Source organism: Lampetra planeri, chromosome 57 (genome assembly GCF_965212315.1).
Source record: "Lampetra planeri chromosome 57, kcLamPlan1.2.h2, whole genome shotgun sequence".
In the NCBI taxonomy this organism is placed as follows: domain Eukaryota; kingdom Metazoa; phylum Chordata; class Hyperoartia; order Petromyzontiformes; family Petromyzontidae; genus Lampetra; species Lampetra planeri.
The window spans coordinates 7,037,285-7,057,663 of NC_136163.1; the positions used below are offsets into that span (position 1 = coordinate 7,037,285).

General features: G+C 50.3%; 1 protein-coding gene across 1 annotated transcript; it reads left to right on the forward strand.

The window, feature by feature from the left end:
* Positions 1–1,861: 1,861 nt before the first annotated feature.
* Positions 1,862–20,340, forward strand: LOC144735834 (cysteine-rich venom protein-like). Its single transcript, XM_078618375.1, has 7 exons — positions 1,862–11,338; positions 13,408–13,585; positions 15,016–15,106; positions 15,932–16,080; positions 16,474–16,568; positions 17,872–17,960; positions 18,574–20,340. The coding sequence occupies exons 1-7, from the start codon at positions 11,331–11,333 to the stop codon at positions 18,711–18,713; spliced, it is 750 nt and encodes a 249-aa protein (XP_078474501.1). The 5' UTR covers positions 1,862–11,330; the 3' UTR covers positions 18,714–20,340.
* The last annotated feature ends 39 nt before the right edge of the window (positions 20,341–20,379 follow it).

Genomic DNA, 20,379 nt, shown 5'->3' on the forward strand with positions numbered 1-20,379 from the left:
ATGTGGGTGGCAGGGCGGGTGGCAGCAGGGCAGGTGGCAGGGCGGGCGCGTGCTGATGGCGCTGCTCCAAGAGGCTCGCAGCCGCAAGTCCCTGGGTTCGATCCCCGACTCGGGCGTCGTTCCGGTGTGCGGTTTGTTTTGGCCCGTGTCATGCCATGCTGCGTGTCAGCAACCACCACCACCCACCACCAACCACCCAACCACCACCACCACCCACCAACCACCACCACCATCCACCACCCACCCACCAACCACCACCCACCACCACCCACCAACTACCACCAACCACCAACCACCACCAACCACCAACCACCACCTACCACCACCCACCAACCACCACCAACCACCACCACCCACCACCACCAATGCGTGCAGCTGGTTGTGGCTGCAGGAGGGATTCGTTGCAATCTGTCAATGGATCGGTCTGTATGATGAGAAAGCGTGATTCCTTAGCATTTGGCGCTTCGCAAAACTGAAACCGTGTGGTGTCGCAGATCTGACCTCAAATATCAGCCGGCACCATCAGGCGCCAGCCAGATGATGCCGGTTGTAATGACAGGCGAAACGTCGTACTCAGATTGTGAATGTTGTGGATTTGCTCTCCAACACACTACCGGTCTTGCCGTACTAGTGACGAATTGGCACATTCTGTTGACGTGACAACCCTTACTAGTTGGCTGTGTCGGGTGGTGGCGGGTCTAACAACACATTTATATATTTATTACGCGATCTAACCCAAAAAAAACTTGTATTATGGATGACATTGGTCGTGAAAGCCTCCGTGTTAAACAGACGTTTTAATGTTCTGATATTTGCGTGCTAAAGTTTTTGTTTGTGTAAAAACTTACAATTTACAGCGTTTTGTTACTGATTTAAAAAATATATGCAAATTTGCATTTGATATATCTCTCTTTATATATATACACATCTGTGTTGTGCCAAGGATTTTTGTACAAATGTTGTTTTGTAAGTGTCTTGTTTGAACGCAACGTTGTAATCGGTTGCGCGATGCCGTCTATTGTATTTTGGTAATCGCGCGATGTTAGAACCGACACCGTGTTCGGACTTGTTTCATAAGCAAAAAAAAATGATTCCATGTTGAATTAAAAATATCTATATTTTTTTAATTGACCATATATGTTCGTGGCCTAATCTGTACTTGGAGGTTAGCGCAACCGAGATGTACATCTGTTTGCTAGCCAGCGTCACCAAGTGCCTCACCTCCCGTCCAGCGGCACACCTGTGGGAAAACTCAGAGAATTACCCCCCCCGCCCGCACCCACAACAATTGTTGCGTTGTCCGAATGGTCGAGAATATCGAAGCGGTACATCGGCGCGCGGTCGTCGTCGATGACTTAAATGGTCCCAACCCGCTTGGGAAGAATCGAAACACTCTTTTGTCGCCTTTGCGGTGATTGTCATTTCGCGGAGGCCTTCATCCGGCAATGGATCGAGAAAAAAGGGGGACTGTGGCGTTATTGGTTTTAATGTTGATAGCACCTCGCCCGAGGACTTGAACCTGACCCCAGCATCGCTAAGTAGTTGCCTTGACACAACCATTACGAGCCTGCTGATGAATGGGGGAGAACACCCAGCAGCCTCGGGGGGCTGCGGGCCGCCGGCTCCGTGCAGACCGGCCGGTTTAGAACCCCGCAAAGGGCGAGTTGCGACGGCGCGGGGGCGCATGCGGGGTGCATGCGGGGCATGTGGTGCATGCGGTGCATGCGGGGCATGTGGTGCATGCGGTGGAGGTTGGGAGATGAAGGTTAAGGAGGAGGTGGTGATGGGTGGAACGAGTGTTGTGCAAGGTGGAGGAGGAGGTGGTGATGGGTGGGACGAGTGGTGTGCAGGGTGGAGGAGGAGGTGGTGATGAGTGACACGAGTGGTGTGCAGGGTGAAGGAGGTGGTGATGGGTGGGACGAGTGGTGTGCATGGTGGAGGAGGAGGTAGTGATGGGTGGGACGAGTGGTGTGCATGGTTCATGAGGAGGTGGTGACGGGTGGGACGAGTGGTGTGCAGGGTGGAGGTGGGCAGATGACTGAGACCGGCATTGGAGTGGCACCCAGAGGTGGGCGACCAAGGGAAAGAGAAGACCTCAAGCCAGACGGTGGTGGTGGTGGTGATCGTGGTGGTGGTAATCGTGGTGGTGGTGATCGTGGTGGTGGTGGTGATCGTGGTGGTGGTGGTGATCGTGGTGGTGGTGATCGTGGTGGTGGTGGTGATCGTGCTGGGACTGAGAACGACCCCTTGAAGGTCAAGTCGGTTGTCCACGTCCTTCAATCGCCACGCGCTCTATCGTGCGACGCCGTCGGTCTTGTTGTTGTTGTTGACACGACAGCACGCAGCAGATTGGCGGAGGCGACAATAATTTTCAGGCTCGTCGCCCCGGCGTCGTGTCTAGTGAGACGACGTCGCCCCGGCGTCGTGTCTAGTGAGACGACGCCGCCGCCGACGCCGCTGCTGCCACCGCTGTGCCGCCGCTGTGCCAGGGAGGCGCCAGCTCCACCACGGTGGGCGCCAGCCCCACCACGGTGGGCGGCAGCCTCACCACGGTGGGCGCCAGCCCCACCGTGGTGGGTGCCGCACGGAGGCGATTCACGCCGGGCGGGGTGGCCTCAAGTCCCCGTGAAGGCCACGCACGCCCAAGCCGCCATGTGGCTGTGACAGTCCGACAGAGATCTGGCAGAAGGAAGGAAGCGATGGCATCGAAATTGGAATCAAGATTTATTTATACTGCAGGAGAAATCCGATGAGCTATAAAGCTCTTTTTGTTTTACAAATGTCCGTAAGGGGCACGGGATGAGCACGTTGCAACAACAAACAATACAAAAAAATACGCCAGAAGTTGTACAATACAAGAAAGGTAAAATAATCAACCCAAAAACAAACAAATACAACTAAACCTTCCCCATCCTACCACGCAAAGCCACTGGGGTTTTTACAACGTATTGCTGTTCATAAGCGACCTGGTTGCCACAAATGGTTGCTCAAACAACGTGGCTTTTGGTCGACAATTATTCCGCCTCTTTGACCAACGCGGCCTCACCGTGTCCCGTGACGATGCTTCTTGAGAAGGGTCCTGCCAACATTTCGCAGCGGGGCGGGCGGGGGGCTGGCGATGATCGTTTGCCCGTTCAATCCCTCGGTTTAATTCGGGGTGCGATTTGGCCAACATGTGTAGCACGCATTGTGGGCCCGCGACGCCATCACGCGCTGGGCCCGCTCCTTTCCCCGACGACGTCCACCCCCTTTGACCCCTTTGACCCTCCAACTTCCACCGCGGAGAGCAGGCGGCGATTCGCCGCTACCACGATTGATGAACGCGCAATACCGCGGCCACCAGTAGTTGACCGGGGGGGGGGCAGCCGCTGGAGTGGGAGCCGCGGAGAAGCCCTGGCGAGCGAGTGGCGTGGCCGCCGTCGAGTGAAGGTCACGAGGCTTGACAGATCGACTGCCCGCCCGCCTCGAATGCCACGCGTGGCTGAGACGCGAGACAAACGGAGGCATTCTTTGAACTCCCGGAGGGGCCGAGATGGTCGTGTTGCGACAACAAATGGGTATGACTCGAGAATTAATTTTAGTTTTTTGCAAAACAAGAAAAATGCAATACCCGGATGTGGCGTTTTATCTCTCCACTGCTGGATGAAGGCCTCTCTCTGCGCTTCGCGTGACGGCCACGGCACGGGGAGGCCACCGTGCAGCAGTGGAGTGGCACGCTCTCAACAACGATGACAACTATTTCAGGTTTTTTTTGTTTTTATTAAAATTGGCAGACCTCACTTGGTCTTAATAAACTCAGCAATGTTTATTTTTTTTATTTTGCCAGGAGTAAGACCCCGTTGAGCTATGTAGCGCTTTCTCAGACGCGACTTCCCGGCTATCACAAACGATAGATCAACGAAGTGGCTCATCGTGTGGAAATTCATAGCAGCAAAACACTCTTTGGGCACGTTTCTAAATGTCGAGGGAAAACCCAGAGGACACGGAGAAAATCCACACGACCACGGGAGAACACGCAGACTACAAACATACAGCAGCGTTAGGATCGCACCCATAGCCCCCCTCACACCAGGTGATGGAGTTAACATCTCGCCACCACGTCACCCCAAAGTCACATCTGGGGTTTGCAATTTGGTATTTTCCAGTGTTTGCAAGAAGCATTCGTTTCAAATGAAATAACAAAAAATTGTTGCGTACTTTTTTTTCTGAGTAATTATATTCATGCAATTATATGATTCATTGTATATATTATTCGCTGTAGGGATCTCTATAGCTAGATGGTGGTGGTGGCCACTGCAGTGCCCATGTGATGCAGCACTTGTGGAGGCAGCAGCTAGGGTTGGTGGATCACACGCAGACGTTGCAAGACTCGATTCCCAGCAGAGTGTGGACTCGACCTGTTCCGTCTGTATGGGATGGAGTGTTGCCCCCTCGCACCGCGTGGGTTTTCGCAGCTCCTCAAGGTTTCTCCAGCTGCTCAAGGTTTTCTCCCACACGCGTAGTCGCCAATTGCCCGAGAACACCTTCACATATAGAGGACCGCAGAGCTATGGCGATTGGGTGGGTGAGGAGGTGGGTGAGTGGCCCGGTGGGAGAGTGAGTGGGTGAGTGAGCGAGTGAGCGCGTGGCCCGGTGGGAGAGTGGGTGAGTGAGCGAGTGGCTCGGTGGGAGAGTGAGTGGGTGGGGAGAGTGGGTGAGTGAGCGAGTGGCTCGGTGGGAGAGTGAGTGGGTGAGGAGGTGAGTGAGTGAGCGAGTGGCTCGGTGGGAGAGTGAGTGGGTGAGGAGATGAGTGAGTGAGCGAGTGGCCCGGTGGGAGAGTGGGTGAGTGAGCGAGTGGCCCGGTGGGAGAGTGGGTGAGTGAGCGAGTGGCTCAGTGGGAGAGTGAATGGGTGAATGAGTAAGAAGGTCAAATACTTTGCATGAAGTGACAAATTGGAATTCACACCCGGTAGTGGTCCTCCATCGTGTAGATGGAGCGATTAAATCAGTGTAGTGTGGGTGGATTGTCACATCGCATAGCTTGCGGAGACCGTCATCCAGCAGTGGATAGATCACCACCGATGATGGTTTCAGTAAAGAGGGCGACGGGACATCCCTTTGCTTTTGTTCGACCAGCGAAGCTTCACTGAGTCTCAAGATTTTTTTTTCAGGAGGGTCCTGCCGGTACTACAGGGGCGACGTTGCTGTGTGCATATACCAATCGAGTAATTTTGCGGCGTACATTTGGATGTACATACTGGACGCCTTTTGGCGTTCTCTGATCTGACACCGGTGAGACTAGGCTATAGAGGAGGCTTCTGTGTCTTTGGTGTAGGCCAATCCGATTCAAAGACAATGCCAAATAATATCAGAGCATGTTGGTTTGCAAGTTCACCGCAAGTACGCGTGGTTAATGCAGACTTCATTCCTTGCAAGAAGGTTTTCCAGAAAGGGTTAAACCTGTTCTTATTTTTTCATATTCTGATTCTGGCAAAACAGGTCCCATTTTGGTTCACTCTGTTCATCACCAACCCGCATTGGCCGGCATGGCGTGGGGAGGCCTTCATCCAGCAGTGGATTGACAACTGGGTGTAGGTTATTCACGATATGATCGCCTTGTCGAAAGGAGAACGAGTCGTCCTGTTGTCCCCTGTCCAGTGCCAGTGACTTTGGCTCAAACATCATCGCACGCTGCATCATCATCATCATCTCCTTTATCATACACACATCATCATACACACACCATGATGATCATCATACACACATCATGATGCTCATCATACACACATTATACACATCTTCATCATACACACATCATCATACACACATCATCATCATACACACATCATTACACGATGTGACACAATTTTTGTTCCTGGGTAGTCAGTGTTATTTCGTAATTGTTTATGCCAAAAAAGTATGGAAATTGGCGATTATTCCCCACAAACTTTGCTTTTGTGACCAGGACAGTGATATTTTTAAATTTACCTATTTACAATGAGAAAACGGGTGAATTTGTGTATTTTCGTTCACATAAAGTCAGAAAAAACAACATATTAATCTAAATTAACATGTATTTATACTAAAGTAATCTACAAATGACTACAAAATATTTATAAGTGAATCGTTTTTCGAGATTTACGATTATACTGTAAATCACTTTCACGAATCAGCCCGCAAATGTAGTTTCCCATCAAGTTCTCGTTATACTGTCCTCGGTAGCGGCGTTCAAAGTCCAGTATATCCTGGTGGAAGCGCTCGCCTTGCTCCTCCGAGTACGCTCCCATGTTCTCCTTGAATTTATCAAGATGAGCATCAAAGATATGGACTTTGAGGGACATCCTACACCCCATTGCGCCGTAGTTCTTCACAAGTCTCAACCAGCTCCACATCGTTTTCGACCTCGTGATTGCCCAGGAAGCCACGAACCACTTCGACAAAGCTGTCCCAAGCTGCTTTCTCCTTACTAGTGAGCTTCTTGGGGAATTCATTGCACTCCAGGATCTTCTTTATCTGTGGTCCGACGAAGACACCGGCTTTGACCTTTCTCTCAGACAGCTTAGGGAGAAGTATTGAAGGTTCTTGAAGGCTGCCGACTCCTTATCTACAGCTCTGACAAATTGTTTCATGAGGCCCAATGTGATGTGCAGTGGTGGCATCAGCACCTTCCGGGTGTCCACCAGTGGCTCCCACTTGACGTTGTTCCTCCCCACAGAGAACTCGGTCCGCTGTGGCCAGTCCCGCCTGTGGTAGTGCGCCTTGGTGTCCCTGCTGTTCCAAAGGCAAAGATAGCAGGGAAACTTGGTAAAACGCCTTGGAGACCCATCAGGAATGCCACCATTTTCAAGTCTCTGATGACCTCCCAGCCGTACTCATCATACTTCAAGGCATCCAGCAAGGTCTTGATGCTGTTGTAATCCTCTTTGAGGTGCACCGAGTGAGCCAGGGGAAGAGACGGGTACTTGTTACCATTATGGAGCAGCACGGCTTTGAGGCTCCTGGATGAGCTGTCAATGAAAAGGCGCCACTCATTCTGGTTACAGGCGATTCTGATTGCCTCGAACAGACTGGTCACATTGTGGTCGAAGCAGATCCCATCTTGACGGGTGAAGAAGCTGCAAAAAGGTTGGTGACGCTTCCTCTGATCTGCGACTTGCACACTTTTATCCAACAAGTTCCACTGTTTGAGCCTAGACGTTAAAAGCTTGGCATCGGACTTGGTGAGACCAAGATCTCTGATCAAGTCGTTGAGGTCTTTTTGGTTGGGGTAGTATGGATTTCTCTGCTCAACTCCACCTCTGAAATTGTCATCTGGATCTACAACGTCTTCCTCGCTCACTGACTTGCTGCTCTCTTCTAGAGACGGCTGCTCTCGCTCCGGAGGAGTGGGTACGGGGAGCTCATGGCAGTGTGGCACCGGGGCGATGGATGAAGGAAGGTCCGGAAGGGTCCACCATGCAGAAGTAGCAGTTGCTTGAGTGGTCAGTGGGTTCCCGCCAAATTCTTTGGATAGCGAACTTCATGGCTCTCTTTTCTCCTCTGTACCATCCTACAAAAATATTTATTTCACCCATGACTAACGTGTAAGAGATTCTCGCAACATTTTTCATTTTGATATATTTTTTCAATAGCATTCAAAATTGTAAAACTTTTACTTTTTTTATTTTTTAAACAAATTTTATAACGTAAAATTCCGAGCAACAATTTTCCATCTTACCTTCCAGAGTTTTTGTTGCATTGCTCGCAGGTGAAATGAGGTGCCCAGGGTTTGTCTTGATCCCCGACAGGCATGCCGAAATATGCCTTGTAGGCCTCACACATCTTAGCAGACGCTTCCACAGAGTACTTTTTCGCTCGTCTTGATAAATTGGCCGCAGACATCGCAAAATGCGTCTGCCGGATGCTTGCAGCCTCTTGATGACATCTCAGAAAAATGCAGATATGTATCCACTTAGGCAGCTGGCACTAAACTGAACTAGTGGGCTTAATGCCCCTGTATTATTACTATTAAATTACTGGAAAGATCTAGAATGCTCTAGAAGTTACTCCAAGTTTACTCAGCACTGAATCTATCTGGAATGTTCTGGAAAATTTCAAAATATCACTCGTCACAAAAGCAAAGTTTGTGGAGAATAATAGACATTTTCTTTACTTTTGAGACATAAGCAATTAGGAAATAACACTTACTACCCAGGAACAAAAAAAATTGTTACACAGTGTTATCATACACACCATCATCATCATACACACATCAGGATCAACATACACGCATCATCATACATCATCAGCATCATCTTACACACATCATCAGCATCATCATCAGCAGTCCTTCCTTCTAGAATCTCCTGCGTCAAGGTTTCACCGCTCAGAATGGGCTCTACTCTGCACGTATTTTTTGGTAATTCTGGAGATCGTCATCGCCAGGATCATCATCATGACCTTGAGACTCCACCTGCTGGCTCTGTAGAACACTCCCGTCACTCTGAATGTCTCCCCACGCCCGCGTCCCATCGTTACCCCGTGGCTCCGCGCCGTTTGCGAGGTTTTTTTGCGATCTGGCGTCCTTTAGATGTTTTTGGTTCTTACCGAGAAGCGTCGTCATAGGATTCCGTCGCAAAACAACAACAACAAAAACACAACAACAAACGCTGCGGACATCCAACGCCCGTGACAAACAAAGAAAAAAGTCATTCATCGCCGAGGAGTTGAAACCGCGCCGGGGGGGGGGGGGGGGGGTAAACGCCCCCCCACACAACGATGTTCGCTGACTTATAAAAGAATGACCGCGGCTTCTTTAAAAAAAAAAAGAACCCGAGACATTGAGACCTCCTGGTGACAAAACACACGAAAACAACAACCACCACCTTAATGTCTCCCCATCGCCCAGAGACAGGCGACACGACACTCGATGATTTACTGGGACCTCAACGACCTCCACACCCTTCGCCGCTGCGAGCGATGAGCACGGGCTGAGGAGGTGGGGCCCATGCATCATCCTCGCTGCCACAAACCTCGCTTCCAGGAGCTTCTTTCTCCGGCCCGAACGTCTCAAGAGACATTGCTCTCGCAACAACGACAACAACGACAACAACGACGACGTGTCGCATTAAGGTCGATGAATGACGGCGGCCACGCGGCGCGCAATACATTTTTTGCGGAATCTTCGATTGCGTCTTTCTTGGCGTGCGGTTGCAATGGGGGGGGGGGGCATGTGTCGCATCGCGTGAACCCATCCCATCCCCGCTCCCCCACTCGCTTCGGTCTTCTCGCGAAGCGTCTGGGCCATAAACCCCTGAGCCGCATCTGCTGCATCAACCGTGGCAGTGACAGCAGCAGCAGCTGCCGCGGCAGAAACTCTGATGATGATGATGATGTTGTTGCACAAATGGAATTTTTTTTGCAAACTCTGCAAGTCGCTGTCCTATGTTGCAAGGCTCTGCTGCTCTGGGTGGTGACCGCAGCCACTTGTGACAGTGACTGCGGACAATTGTGGGACCTTTCTTGCCAGTATCAAATGTAAGAGTAGGTTTTATCCATTCTGGCAATAAAACAGTTGTGTTTAGATGTTAAAACACCAAACAGAATCATTTTTCAAGAAGTCCTGTCTGCTTTAACCACACAGTACTTACTGTGAACATGCAAACAAAAAACATGCTCTGTCAATAAATTATGCATTGTCTTTGAAACAAAGCTGTCTCTGGTGTGGACCAATCAGCTTCAAAGAAAATGCACCATGTTTTATCAGAGCATGTTTTGTGTTTGCATCTTCACCACAAGTCCTGTGTGTGGTGAATGCAGACAGTATTCCTTGAACAATGATTCTGTCTTGGTGTTTTAACATCTTGACACAACTATTTTATTGCCAAAAAGGGTAAACCCGATTGTTATATTTTGATACTGCCAGGAAAGGTCCCACAATTGTCTGCAGTCACTGTCACAAGCGGCTGCGGGCACCACCCAGAGCAGCAGAGCCTTGCTACGTAGGATGACCCTCGACGCCCGATTCACAAACACACACGAGCGAGCGAGCGAGCTAGGCAGGAGGCATAATCACAGCAGCAGCAGCAGCGACGATTCACCACTCCGCCACACTCCTGCCGCCGCAGTCATCTGTACACGTCGACCAACCTCCTCCTCCTCCTCCTTCCTCGATGTAGAATCGCAGCTGCTGCTCGACATCGTCAGCAGCAGCCGTGCGCAGGGGAAGTCCATGACATTCACCGCGGTCACTCAGCAGCTACCGTTTGATTCGACCAGACGACAGAGGTGTTATTTGGTACCGCAACTATAACCGTTTGGGTGTCTAAAATAACGTCTTAAACATTTTATTTTACCAGGTGTAAGGACCCACTGGGCTACAGAGTGGGGTTCTTTTTCAGAAGCGACCTCCTGGCTATCACAACTGATAGTTCGACGAAGTGGGCTCATCACGTGGACATCGGAAGCCAAAGACTCTTAAGCGCACGTCGATGGTAAATGTGGAGGGGGAAACCGGAGGACCCGGAGAAAAATCCACGCGACCACGGGGAGAGAGAGAAATATACAGCAGCAAGCGTCAGGGTCAGGATCGAACCCCAAACTCCTGTATACCAGGCGAGGTAGTTAACATCTCCTAGCCACCGTGATGATGATGATGAAAGAGACACGCAAACTCCAAATATACAGCAGCAGGTGTCAGGGTCGGGATCGAAGCCACGCCCCCCGGTGGTTAAGATCGACAACGGAGCGGCGGCCAAGGCACGGGACGCGCCCGTGAGGACGTCCGCCCAGGGAGGAGACGGAGCCGTGACAATCAGCCGCTCCCCCGTGCGGATCGTTGTATCGTCACGGAATCGTGAGAGGTGGCGGCTTGGGCAAGGCCTCCATCCGGCAGTGGATTGACCATGGCTGATTGATGATGATGGTAGTGGTGGTGTAACAACAACAATGCATTTCGCAAACGGTTTGGAAAAATACGTCGAAACTAAAAAAAAACCCGTCATTTATCTTCCATTTTTAAAACAAAATTACACTTCGAGCCGAGCTCCATTGAAACTCATTTTGAAAATACCAACTTGTCATCGCGTGATGAATGTAAACAGATCGACAAACATCATGGGAAGCCCAGGGCGGCGCAGAGAGTGCGGCATTTGCATGACGGCTGCGCGTGTTTATTGGGGGCACGGAGGGCGCGACTCTGAAGATTTCTGCTGGTCAGGGCAAAAAAACAGAATTGTACAATTTTCGGTGTCTGCTGTCACATTGGCAACATTATTGTGTCGTCACCACATGCGGCTGCGGGTGATATAAAGGGTTTGCTTGGTCCACCGTGGAGCATTTACAGCAGACTCCTGATCACCTGGCCTCTCAACATGAGCACGTAAGTAATTGTCATCGCCACCATCAGGGGACCTCCCTTGCCGCTGTCAAAATATAGGAATAGGTTTTACCCCTTTCCTGGCAATAAAACAATTGTGTTCAGATGTTAAAACATCAAAACAGACACATTTTGCAAGGAATCGTGTCCGCATGAAACACATATACTTGTGGTGAACATGCAAAAACAAACCATGCTCTGGTAGTATATTCTTATATTCGCTGTTCACCCCGAGCTCTCAATGTCCTCATAGTGGCATTGTATTTGTGCTGTTCGCCTTTTGGCGTCCTCTGGTCTAACTATGTTTGAGACTCGGCTCTAAAGAAAGCTGCCTCTGGTGTGGACCAATCAGTTTTAAAGACAATGCGTCAACATATACTCCGAGAGAATGTTTTTTGTTTGCATGTTCACCACAAGTATACGTGTTTAATGCAGACATGACTCCTTGCTAAATGTTTCTGTTTGATGTTTTAACAACGTAACACGACTGTTTTATTGCCAGAAAGGGTCAAACCTATTCTTATCATCACCACCACCATGAGCACAACAATCCATCCATCTATCCACCTGCATGTTGGCCCGTTCTATCGCTCCATCTCCTCCTGCGTGGTGATCCACTTGGACGAATCGTGCCCACGTCCCAACTCGCTCCTCTTCGTGGGCGATGTCGTTGTGGAATCCTCCCGTTCCTCTCTCCGTCTCTCTCGGTGTAACTAAAATACCCTTCTGAGTTAGGAATGAAACTATGTTCTGTTTGACCAGGTAAGAGCCACAATGTCGCTATTCTCTCGGCAGCGACCCGGCCACACGTGACAGCCCAAGTGGCCTCGTCACATGGACACGTGGACCTCGTGGCGGGACCCCGGGGTCCCGCATAAACGGAAGTCAAAATCGTCATTAAATTTTGACTTGAAACTTTCGCGACTGCAGGAATTCATATTCTTTGGTGCTTCCGGTAAAGCCACGTAGATAGAAAAAAATAATAATACAAGTAAATAAAATAAAAAACGACGACGTTTCGTTCACAACACAAGCGATCGTCTTCAGGAGGAAACTTCGTAGTTTTATTTTATTTACTTTCATTATGTTTTGACTTAACGCTTTCATGACTGCAAAAATTCACATTCTTTGGGTCTTTCGGTAAAGTCACGGAGAACAAAACATGTTTTAGCAACACAAGCAGTCGTCATCCTGATGACGACTGCTTGTGTTGCTAGGTCCCCCAGTCGTCATCCTGATGACGACTGGGGGACCAGTTTCGTGGAAGACAATTTTTTCACGGGGGGGGGGGTCATCATTGGGTCTTTCCCCCTTTTCAAAGAAGCTCTCCAGCGACGTTTGTTTTGTACTCATTGTGGCTACTCGGGGTCAGAGCTTGTGGGCTCACCACAACTGTGACTGAGTCAAGTGCGCAATGCGGGAGAGAGGCGCGGATGGAAGTTGTGAATAATAGAACAATGGGGAGGGGGGGGGGCGCACACGGACTCACCGCTCTCACCTCCTGCTGCTGCGCGGCCCGGTTCCTAACAGGCCACGGGCAGGTACCGGTCCGCGGCCCGGGGGTTGGGGACCCCTGCTCTAGATCATCTCAGTGCATGTTTATAATTGTGGAGGGATAAAACCGGAGGAACCAAAGAAAAAACCAACGCGACCACGGGGAGAGAGACACGCAAACTTCAAATATACAGCAGGTGTCAGGGTCGAGATCGAACCCACGACCTCCTGTATACCAGGCGAGGTAGTTAACATCTCCTATCCACCGTGATGATGATGAGAGGGACACGCAAACTTAAAATATACAGCAGCAGGCGTGAGGGTCGGGATCGAACCTCCTGCATAGCAGGCGAGGAAGATGACATCACACCACGTGGCTTACCTTCACTTCACCTTGACCTTCTTATAAGTAGCTGCTGCTGCTGCTGCTCGTGATGATGAAGATATTGATGACATGTTCACAGTGATACGTTTATAATGATGATGTCAGCTTAAACTGATCTATGAGCGTTTTTTTTGGGTGAGATCGCATGAAATATAACGATCGCGAGGGCTGACGCCGCCTTCTCCGCCGTCAGCTGCCGTAACGCGTTGGCGGCGCTGGTGGCCGCGACCTGGCTGCTGGCGGGCGCCTACGAGCTGCAGACGATCGAGCAGCTGGACACGAGCTCGCCGGACGTGCAGCTGGCCATCGTGAGGCTGCACAACGAGCTGCGCGCCAACGTGACGCCGCTCCCCACCAACATGCTCAAGATGGTAAGGCCTGAGCCAGACCAAGGTCCGCCCACACACGGGCACGGGTCCTGCGAGTGGGACAGCAACAACAACAAACGACCACACACACTGGCCGGGTCCTCGTGTTGAACCCACATCCACAATGCGTGTGGGAAGTCCACAGGCCTCGTGGCTCTCCCAGGCCCACACCAAGCTGCGGGATTTGTTTGAGCAAAATAAACTCCAGGCTGGATTCGACTTTTGGGGGTCTCATCCTAAGCCAGTGGGATCTCAATCGGGGGTAGGCACGGACCCCCCCCACCCCCTCGTGGGGGTGCACGTGGCAACGTCCCAGGGTGTGCAACGTCGGGTGATTTATAAATGTGACATGTCGTACGCGAGAGTCATTGGCGCATAATCATGGACGACTCTGCCAACTGACAATAACTACGATGCAATTATAATCCACGTGGTCACCTTAGAACAACATTAAGGACATTTTCTAAACTCGCTGATCGTGAACAATGTTGGTTTACACGAGCAACCAGCATCGCTGTCAACCCCTTATCAGTGCCCCTACCTCATTACAGACCCATTCAGAACCTTATTGGTCACCCCGTGCCACTTATACATCTCAACGTTAATCCTACAAGGTTCCATCACAAGGGAGAAACACAAATACATAGACAAAGAACACTTCGTGGCCCGTATTGAAACGGTTGTTCACCGTATGGACCTGAAAACTCAATTTCCCCGTAAACCGTGTGGGTTGACACGCTATGAACCAGTGAGCATGAACAAATTACCTCACGCTTGCAGAGCGTCTGTTGATTTTTGTTGTTGTATTCGCTGGCAGTTACATAACTACAAAATGGGACCTTGTTTGCCAGTATTAAAGTACGAAAACAAGAAGAATAGGTTTTACCCTTTCTGGAAATACAACAGAAGGTGTTAAGATGTTCAAACACCAGATATAAACCTTTTTTTCAAGGAATCAAGTCTGCCTTCACCACACATACTTGTGGTGAACACGCAAACATGGCCTAATAATAATGAGGGCATTGTCTGTTTGCATGTTTCGCCCCAAGTGTGTGTGGTTAATGCAGACTTGATGCCTGGCAAAAGGTGTATATTTGGCGTGTGAACATCTCAACACAATTTGTTTTATTGCCAGAAAGATTTTTCAAACTTATTCGTTACCGAACCAGTTGGGGTAACCCCACGAATTTGGCAATTAAGATTAAAATATCGACGTTCATTAATCCATACGTGTATTTCTCAGAACCACGTTGGGTCAGACAAAATGGGGGGGGGGGGGGGGGTTAATGGATTGAAACAAAATTCAAACAAGGAGGGGGGGGGGGTCACACAGCAGTAGCCAAGAAAGGTTGAGAAGAACCATTGCTCTCGATATCCCCTGCGTGCCATCTGGTGACGCAGTGTGACCGTCTGTCCGTCTGTCGCCGGCACAGGAATGGAACTCGATCGCTGGCAACAACAGCCTGGCCTGGGCCAAGAGGTGCATCCTCAACCACAGCCCCGCGAACAATCGCAAGACCCCAGGTGAGGGTACCTTGAAGAGGGCACGGAGCAGAGGAGGCACTTGGACGTTGAGCTCACCTGAGCGCTCGACCCAGGGCACTCACAGCAACCACGGCCCCGACCACAGCCTCGGCCAGAACCACAGTTCGATCCCGAATCACGGTCATAATTCTGATCGTAGCCCTATACACATCTCTAGCCCTATCCACATCTATAACCCTATCCACATCTCTAACCATAACCCTATCCACAGCTCTAACCATTAACCTGTCCACATCTCTAACCATAGCCCTAACCACAGCTCTAACCATAACCCTGTCTACATCTCTAACCATAACCCTGTCCACATCTCTAACCATAACCCTGTCCACAGCTCTAACCATTACCCTGTCCACAGCTCTAACCATAACCCTGTCTACATCTCTAACCATAACCCTGTCCACAGCTCTAACCATAACCCTGTCCACACCTCTAACCATAACCCTGTCCACAGCTCTAACCATTACCCTGTCCACAGCTCTAACCATAACCCTGTCTACATCTCTAACCATAACCCTGTCCACATCTCTAACCATAACCCTGTCCACAGCTCTAACCATTACCCTGTCCACAGCTCTAACCATAAACCTGTCCACATCTCTAACCATAACCCTGTCCACAGCTCTAACCATTACCCTGTCCACAGCTCTAACCATAACCCTGTCTACATCTCTAACCATAACCCTGTCCACAGCTCTAACCATTACCCTGTCCACATCTCTAACCATTACCCTGTCCACATCTCTAACCATAACCCTGTCCACACTCTCTCACCCAACCCGTGCCCGCCGGTCGTCGGTCGCACAGGGTTCCAGTGCGGGGAGAACATCTTCCTGGCCACGGGGCCGCTCTCGTGGCAGGACGCCGTGCTCGACTGGTATAACGAAGCCGATGAGCCGGGCTTCATCTTCGGCAAGGGTGCGGCCGCCCCCGGAGACATCGGCCACTACACGCAGGTGCGCGCGTCTGTGGGGAGCGGCGGTGCAGCGGTTAGCGCGCTGCGCGACGAACCCGGAGGCCCGATTTCGATGATGACAACGACGGAGATGAAAAGTGCCGGGTGTTTTTTGTTGTTGTTGTCAGCTGCGTAATAAAATCCGCAACTCAAGATGATGAATTCACGCGCGCGTCGCTTTTATACCCCCCCGCGCCCCCCGCTTCTGGCACTGCGAGTCATATTCTTCCTTCTCCCGTGATAGGCCCCGGTTTTTTCTTTTTTGAACCAGAGAGGTGGCAACCCTGGTCGGCGCGGTGGCATCAGCCGCGGCACCCATCGGCCGAGACGTTGACCCCCCCCCACCCCCTCATTGACATCAAGGCTGTTGCCCTGCTGTTCTCCGTCCCTTCAGGTCGTGTGGTACAGCTCCTTCCAGCTGGGCTGTGGGGTCAGCTACTGCCCAGAGGCCATCTACAAGTATGTCTACGTGTGCCATTACTGCCCCGCGTGAGTAATCCATCAAGATGTGCACACGCGAAACTCGAGGGAACAGCGCCACTCGCGAGCGGGGGTGGAGGGGGGAGTGGGGGTGGAACACCCCACCGTCTGCACTAGACATTAACCAAACAAGAAAATGTTGCATAACAAGACCATTTATAAGGCTCACCCGCAGGGGACACTATTTCTGCTATGCACACGTCACTTTCATCATCAGCAACACGAATTTTACTTAGTTTTTAATACATTTTTTTAGATATTTCAAAATATCGCTGCTGTTTGCATTGTCGTTGTGAATTGTAACTGCCCTGATAGTGCAGTGTCTTTTAGCGTTCTCTGGTCTGACACTGGTAGTGAGACTTGGCCATGAAGAAGGCTGCTGCTGTCTCTCGTGTAGACCAATCAGTTTCAAAGACAACGCATCGGATATTATCAGAGCAAGTTTTTGTTTGTGTATTCACCACAAGTCCTGTGTGTGGTTAATGCAGACAGGATTCCTTGCAAAAGGGTTTTGTTTGGTGTTTTAACATCTTAATGGTAAAACCGATTCTTATACAGCAACACATGTTGACGACGCAAACCTGTTCTGTCCTGATGGGGATAGAGTGTTTCCCCCTCGCACGCGTGGTTTTTCTCCGGGCGCTCCGGTTTCCTCCCACATGTAAACGCTCATCAATTGGCCGACAACACCTTCGTACGTGGACGGCCACAGAGATTGGGCAATTGTTGACGCCGGCCCATCGTGTGGCTGCCTTCCTGCTTGCCTCTGGTTCCTCCTCTCGCCCCTCATTCATTTTCTCTCTGTGAGAGTGAGTGAATACTGTGCACGTTACAAGTTGAAATAATCACGACTATTATTGTTGCTGTGTTAACCAGGGTGGCTACCGGGTTCAAACCCGTGAACCTCCCAACGCCAAACGTGATACTGCTTGGTCATGGAGTTGCCACCTTGACATGCAAAGCATGCTGGGACATCCCGAAAAATTGATTATTCAGGGTGCTTCAAAATGTTTTTACACTCCTAAGAATTTGCAGCAATGCCACAATAAATGTGCTTCCAGGCTCTGGAGACCACCTGGAGAAGATTCCAGGCACGCGTCGACAATGATGACGAACAAGTGGAGACTCTTTGACTTTTTGAAGCTATTAACATCCATTTGTTATCATGTTACAGTGTATTATCCGTTCCTTTTCCGTTCAAAACGATAGTCTCGTATAAGTGTTCAAACATCTTTGAAGCACCCTGTCAAATCGGATAGCCCGGCTCTAGTGTTGAGGCTGCTGAGTATGACTTGCGTGTTGTCTCTCCCAGCGGTAACCTCAACACTCGCTTGAGCCGCCCCTACGACGAGGGGAGCCCATGCGGAAGCTGCCCCAATGACTGCGAGGACGACCTCTGCAGTGAGTGTCCCTCGCCTGGTTTACAGGAGGTCGTGGGCTCGACCCCGACCCTCACGCCTGCCGCGCGTCTCTCTCTCTCTCCACGCGGCCGTGTGGATTCTGGTAGTCTCCGGTTCCTCCGGTTCGTCCGTCCACAGCGAGTAATCGACGTGCGCTTCAGGTATTTGGCTGCTATACATGTCCACGTGACAACCCACTTCGTTGAGCTCTATCATTTGTGATAGCCAGGTCGCTTCTGCAATAAGAGCTACATTCGCTGAGTGGGTCTTACCTGGTAGAATAAAAGTGTAGTTTTAGTTTGTTGTTTAAATCAATGCAATATTAAGTCATTACAAACATGCCCAACCTAATTGCACGTGTGTAGACATTGTTCAGGAAGGTCACTGACCGGTTTCTAAACAGGCGCATGAACAGTTGCCCGACTGAGTGTCCGCGTTGTGATCGCCCTGCACGCGAGGAGAGAATAATAGCACGACAGTTTTGCTCACGTGTGTGTGACGTGTGTGTGACGCGTGTGTGACGCGTGCGTGCGTGTGTGTGGCGCGTGCGTGTGTCTCTGCACGTGTGCGTGCGTGTGTCTTCGTGTTCATGCTGTGCACACGGACGTGCACAGCCAACGCGTGTCCGTACAGAAACCTGTACGCGAACTGCGACCCGATGAAGAAGATCTACGGCTGCGCTCCAACGGGAAACGGGAAAATAATCCGCTCCTACTGCCCGGCCTCGTGCTTCTGCTCGGACAAAATCTACTGACATCCCTCGTCATCGTCGTCGTCATTGCATTACCATCATCATAGCTTCAATATAACCATCGTCATCATCATCACCATCGCATTACCATCATCATAGCTTCAATCTAATCATCATCATCATCATCACCATCACATTACCATCACATTACCGTGGTCATAGCTTCAATCTAATCATCGTCGTCGTCATCGCATTACCGTCATCATAGCTTCAATCTCATCATAGCTTCTTTCTGACAACTTCAATCTCAGGTCACTCTCATCATAGCCACAACATCAGAGCTTCGACATCATCGCAACTACAGCCTGAATCATAGCAACTACAGCCTGAATCATAGCAACTACAGCCTGAATCATAGCAACTACAGCCTGAATCATAGCAACTACAGCCTGAATCATAGCAACTACAGCCTGAATCATAGCAACTACAGCCTGAATCATAGCAACTACAGCCTGAATCATAGCAACTACAGCCTGAATCATAGCAACTACAGCCTGAATCATAGCAACTACAGCCTGAATCATAGCAACTACAGCCTGAATCATAGCAACTACAGCCTGAATCATAGCAACTACAGCCTGAATCATAGCAACTACAGCCTGAATCATAGCAACTACAGCCTGAATCATAGCAACTACAGCCTGAATCATAGCAACTACAGCCTGAATCATAGCTTCAACCCAATTGTCGCCTGAAGTTTAAGTCGTGCCGGAACAGCCCGGAACACTTTTCTAGGAATAATTTTGGCAACCCCCAATCCATCTCACGTTATATTGTCCTCGTGATACTGTGGCGGCGTGTGGGACTGTAGGGTACAATAATATCGGATTGTCATGGGTAGGCGCGCTGTGTACTCTAATGCAAGCGCTTCACGGCAAAATTCTCTTCTCCGAGCCAGCCGAGCAGCGTTCCGGAGAATCTCGAATGATAAATGAAGCTCTGGGTTTAAACTGATCAGAGCTTCGACCTGCTCATAGCTTTCAGACAATAATGTAGTAGCAGTAATAATAATAATGTACAAAGATATTATTGTGGCACCAAACCTCTATGAACACGACCTGGCTATTGCAGCACTCACGTTGACAACACTGGATGTGCTCAGCAGTTGGCGGCACTTGGACGCAATGGGGGTCGGGGGGGGGCATCCCTCAATAGCGCCGTGGTGCTTGGCAGGAATAACCTACAACCCACAGTGACAAAGCCTTTAACTTCAACTCATTCTGCTCGGCTGGCTCCAGCCTCCAGCCCCACTCAGGCATCCATCTCGACAGGTGACAAGGGCGTGGATTGGCTGTCCTGGAGGAACGCGAATACCCACGAGACTGGTGGTGTTGTGGCTTCGCGAAGAGGGCATGATCGATAGCTGTCCAAAACGTCAGAGACAAACACGATGTGCCCCATCTCACACTTGTTCAGATACGGCAACACCCCAATGTACGTTTCCCCTCTCCTCTTCACTCTCCCATGCGCTCGCCACGGGCACAAAGTTAAACACACATTTTTATGACATTTGGGAAATGTATTGCGCGGTTGCATGCTGGTATTGGTTACTTTATCTCGGGATGGTGTTAAGAACTGGGCGGGACAGTCCCAGGTTACCGAACAAAAATCAAATAAAAGTTCCTTCACAGCGTTTGTCCCGTCCGCAATCTGAGCGCCGCCGCCGGCT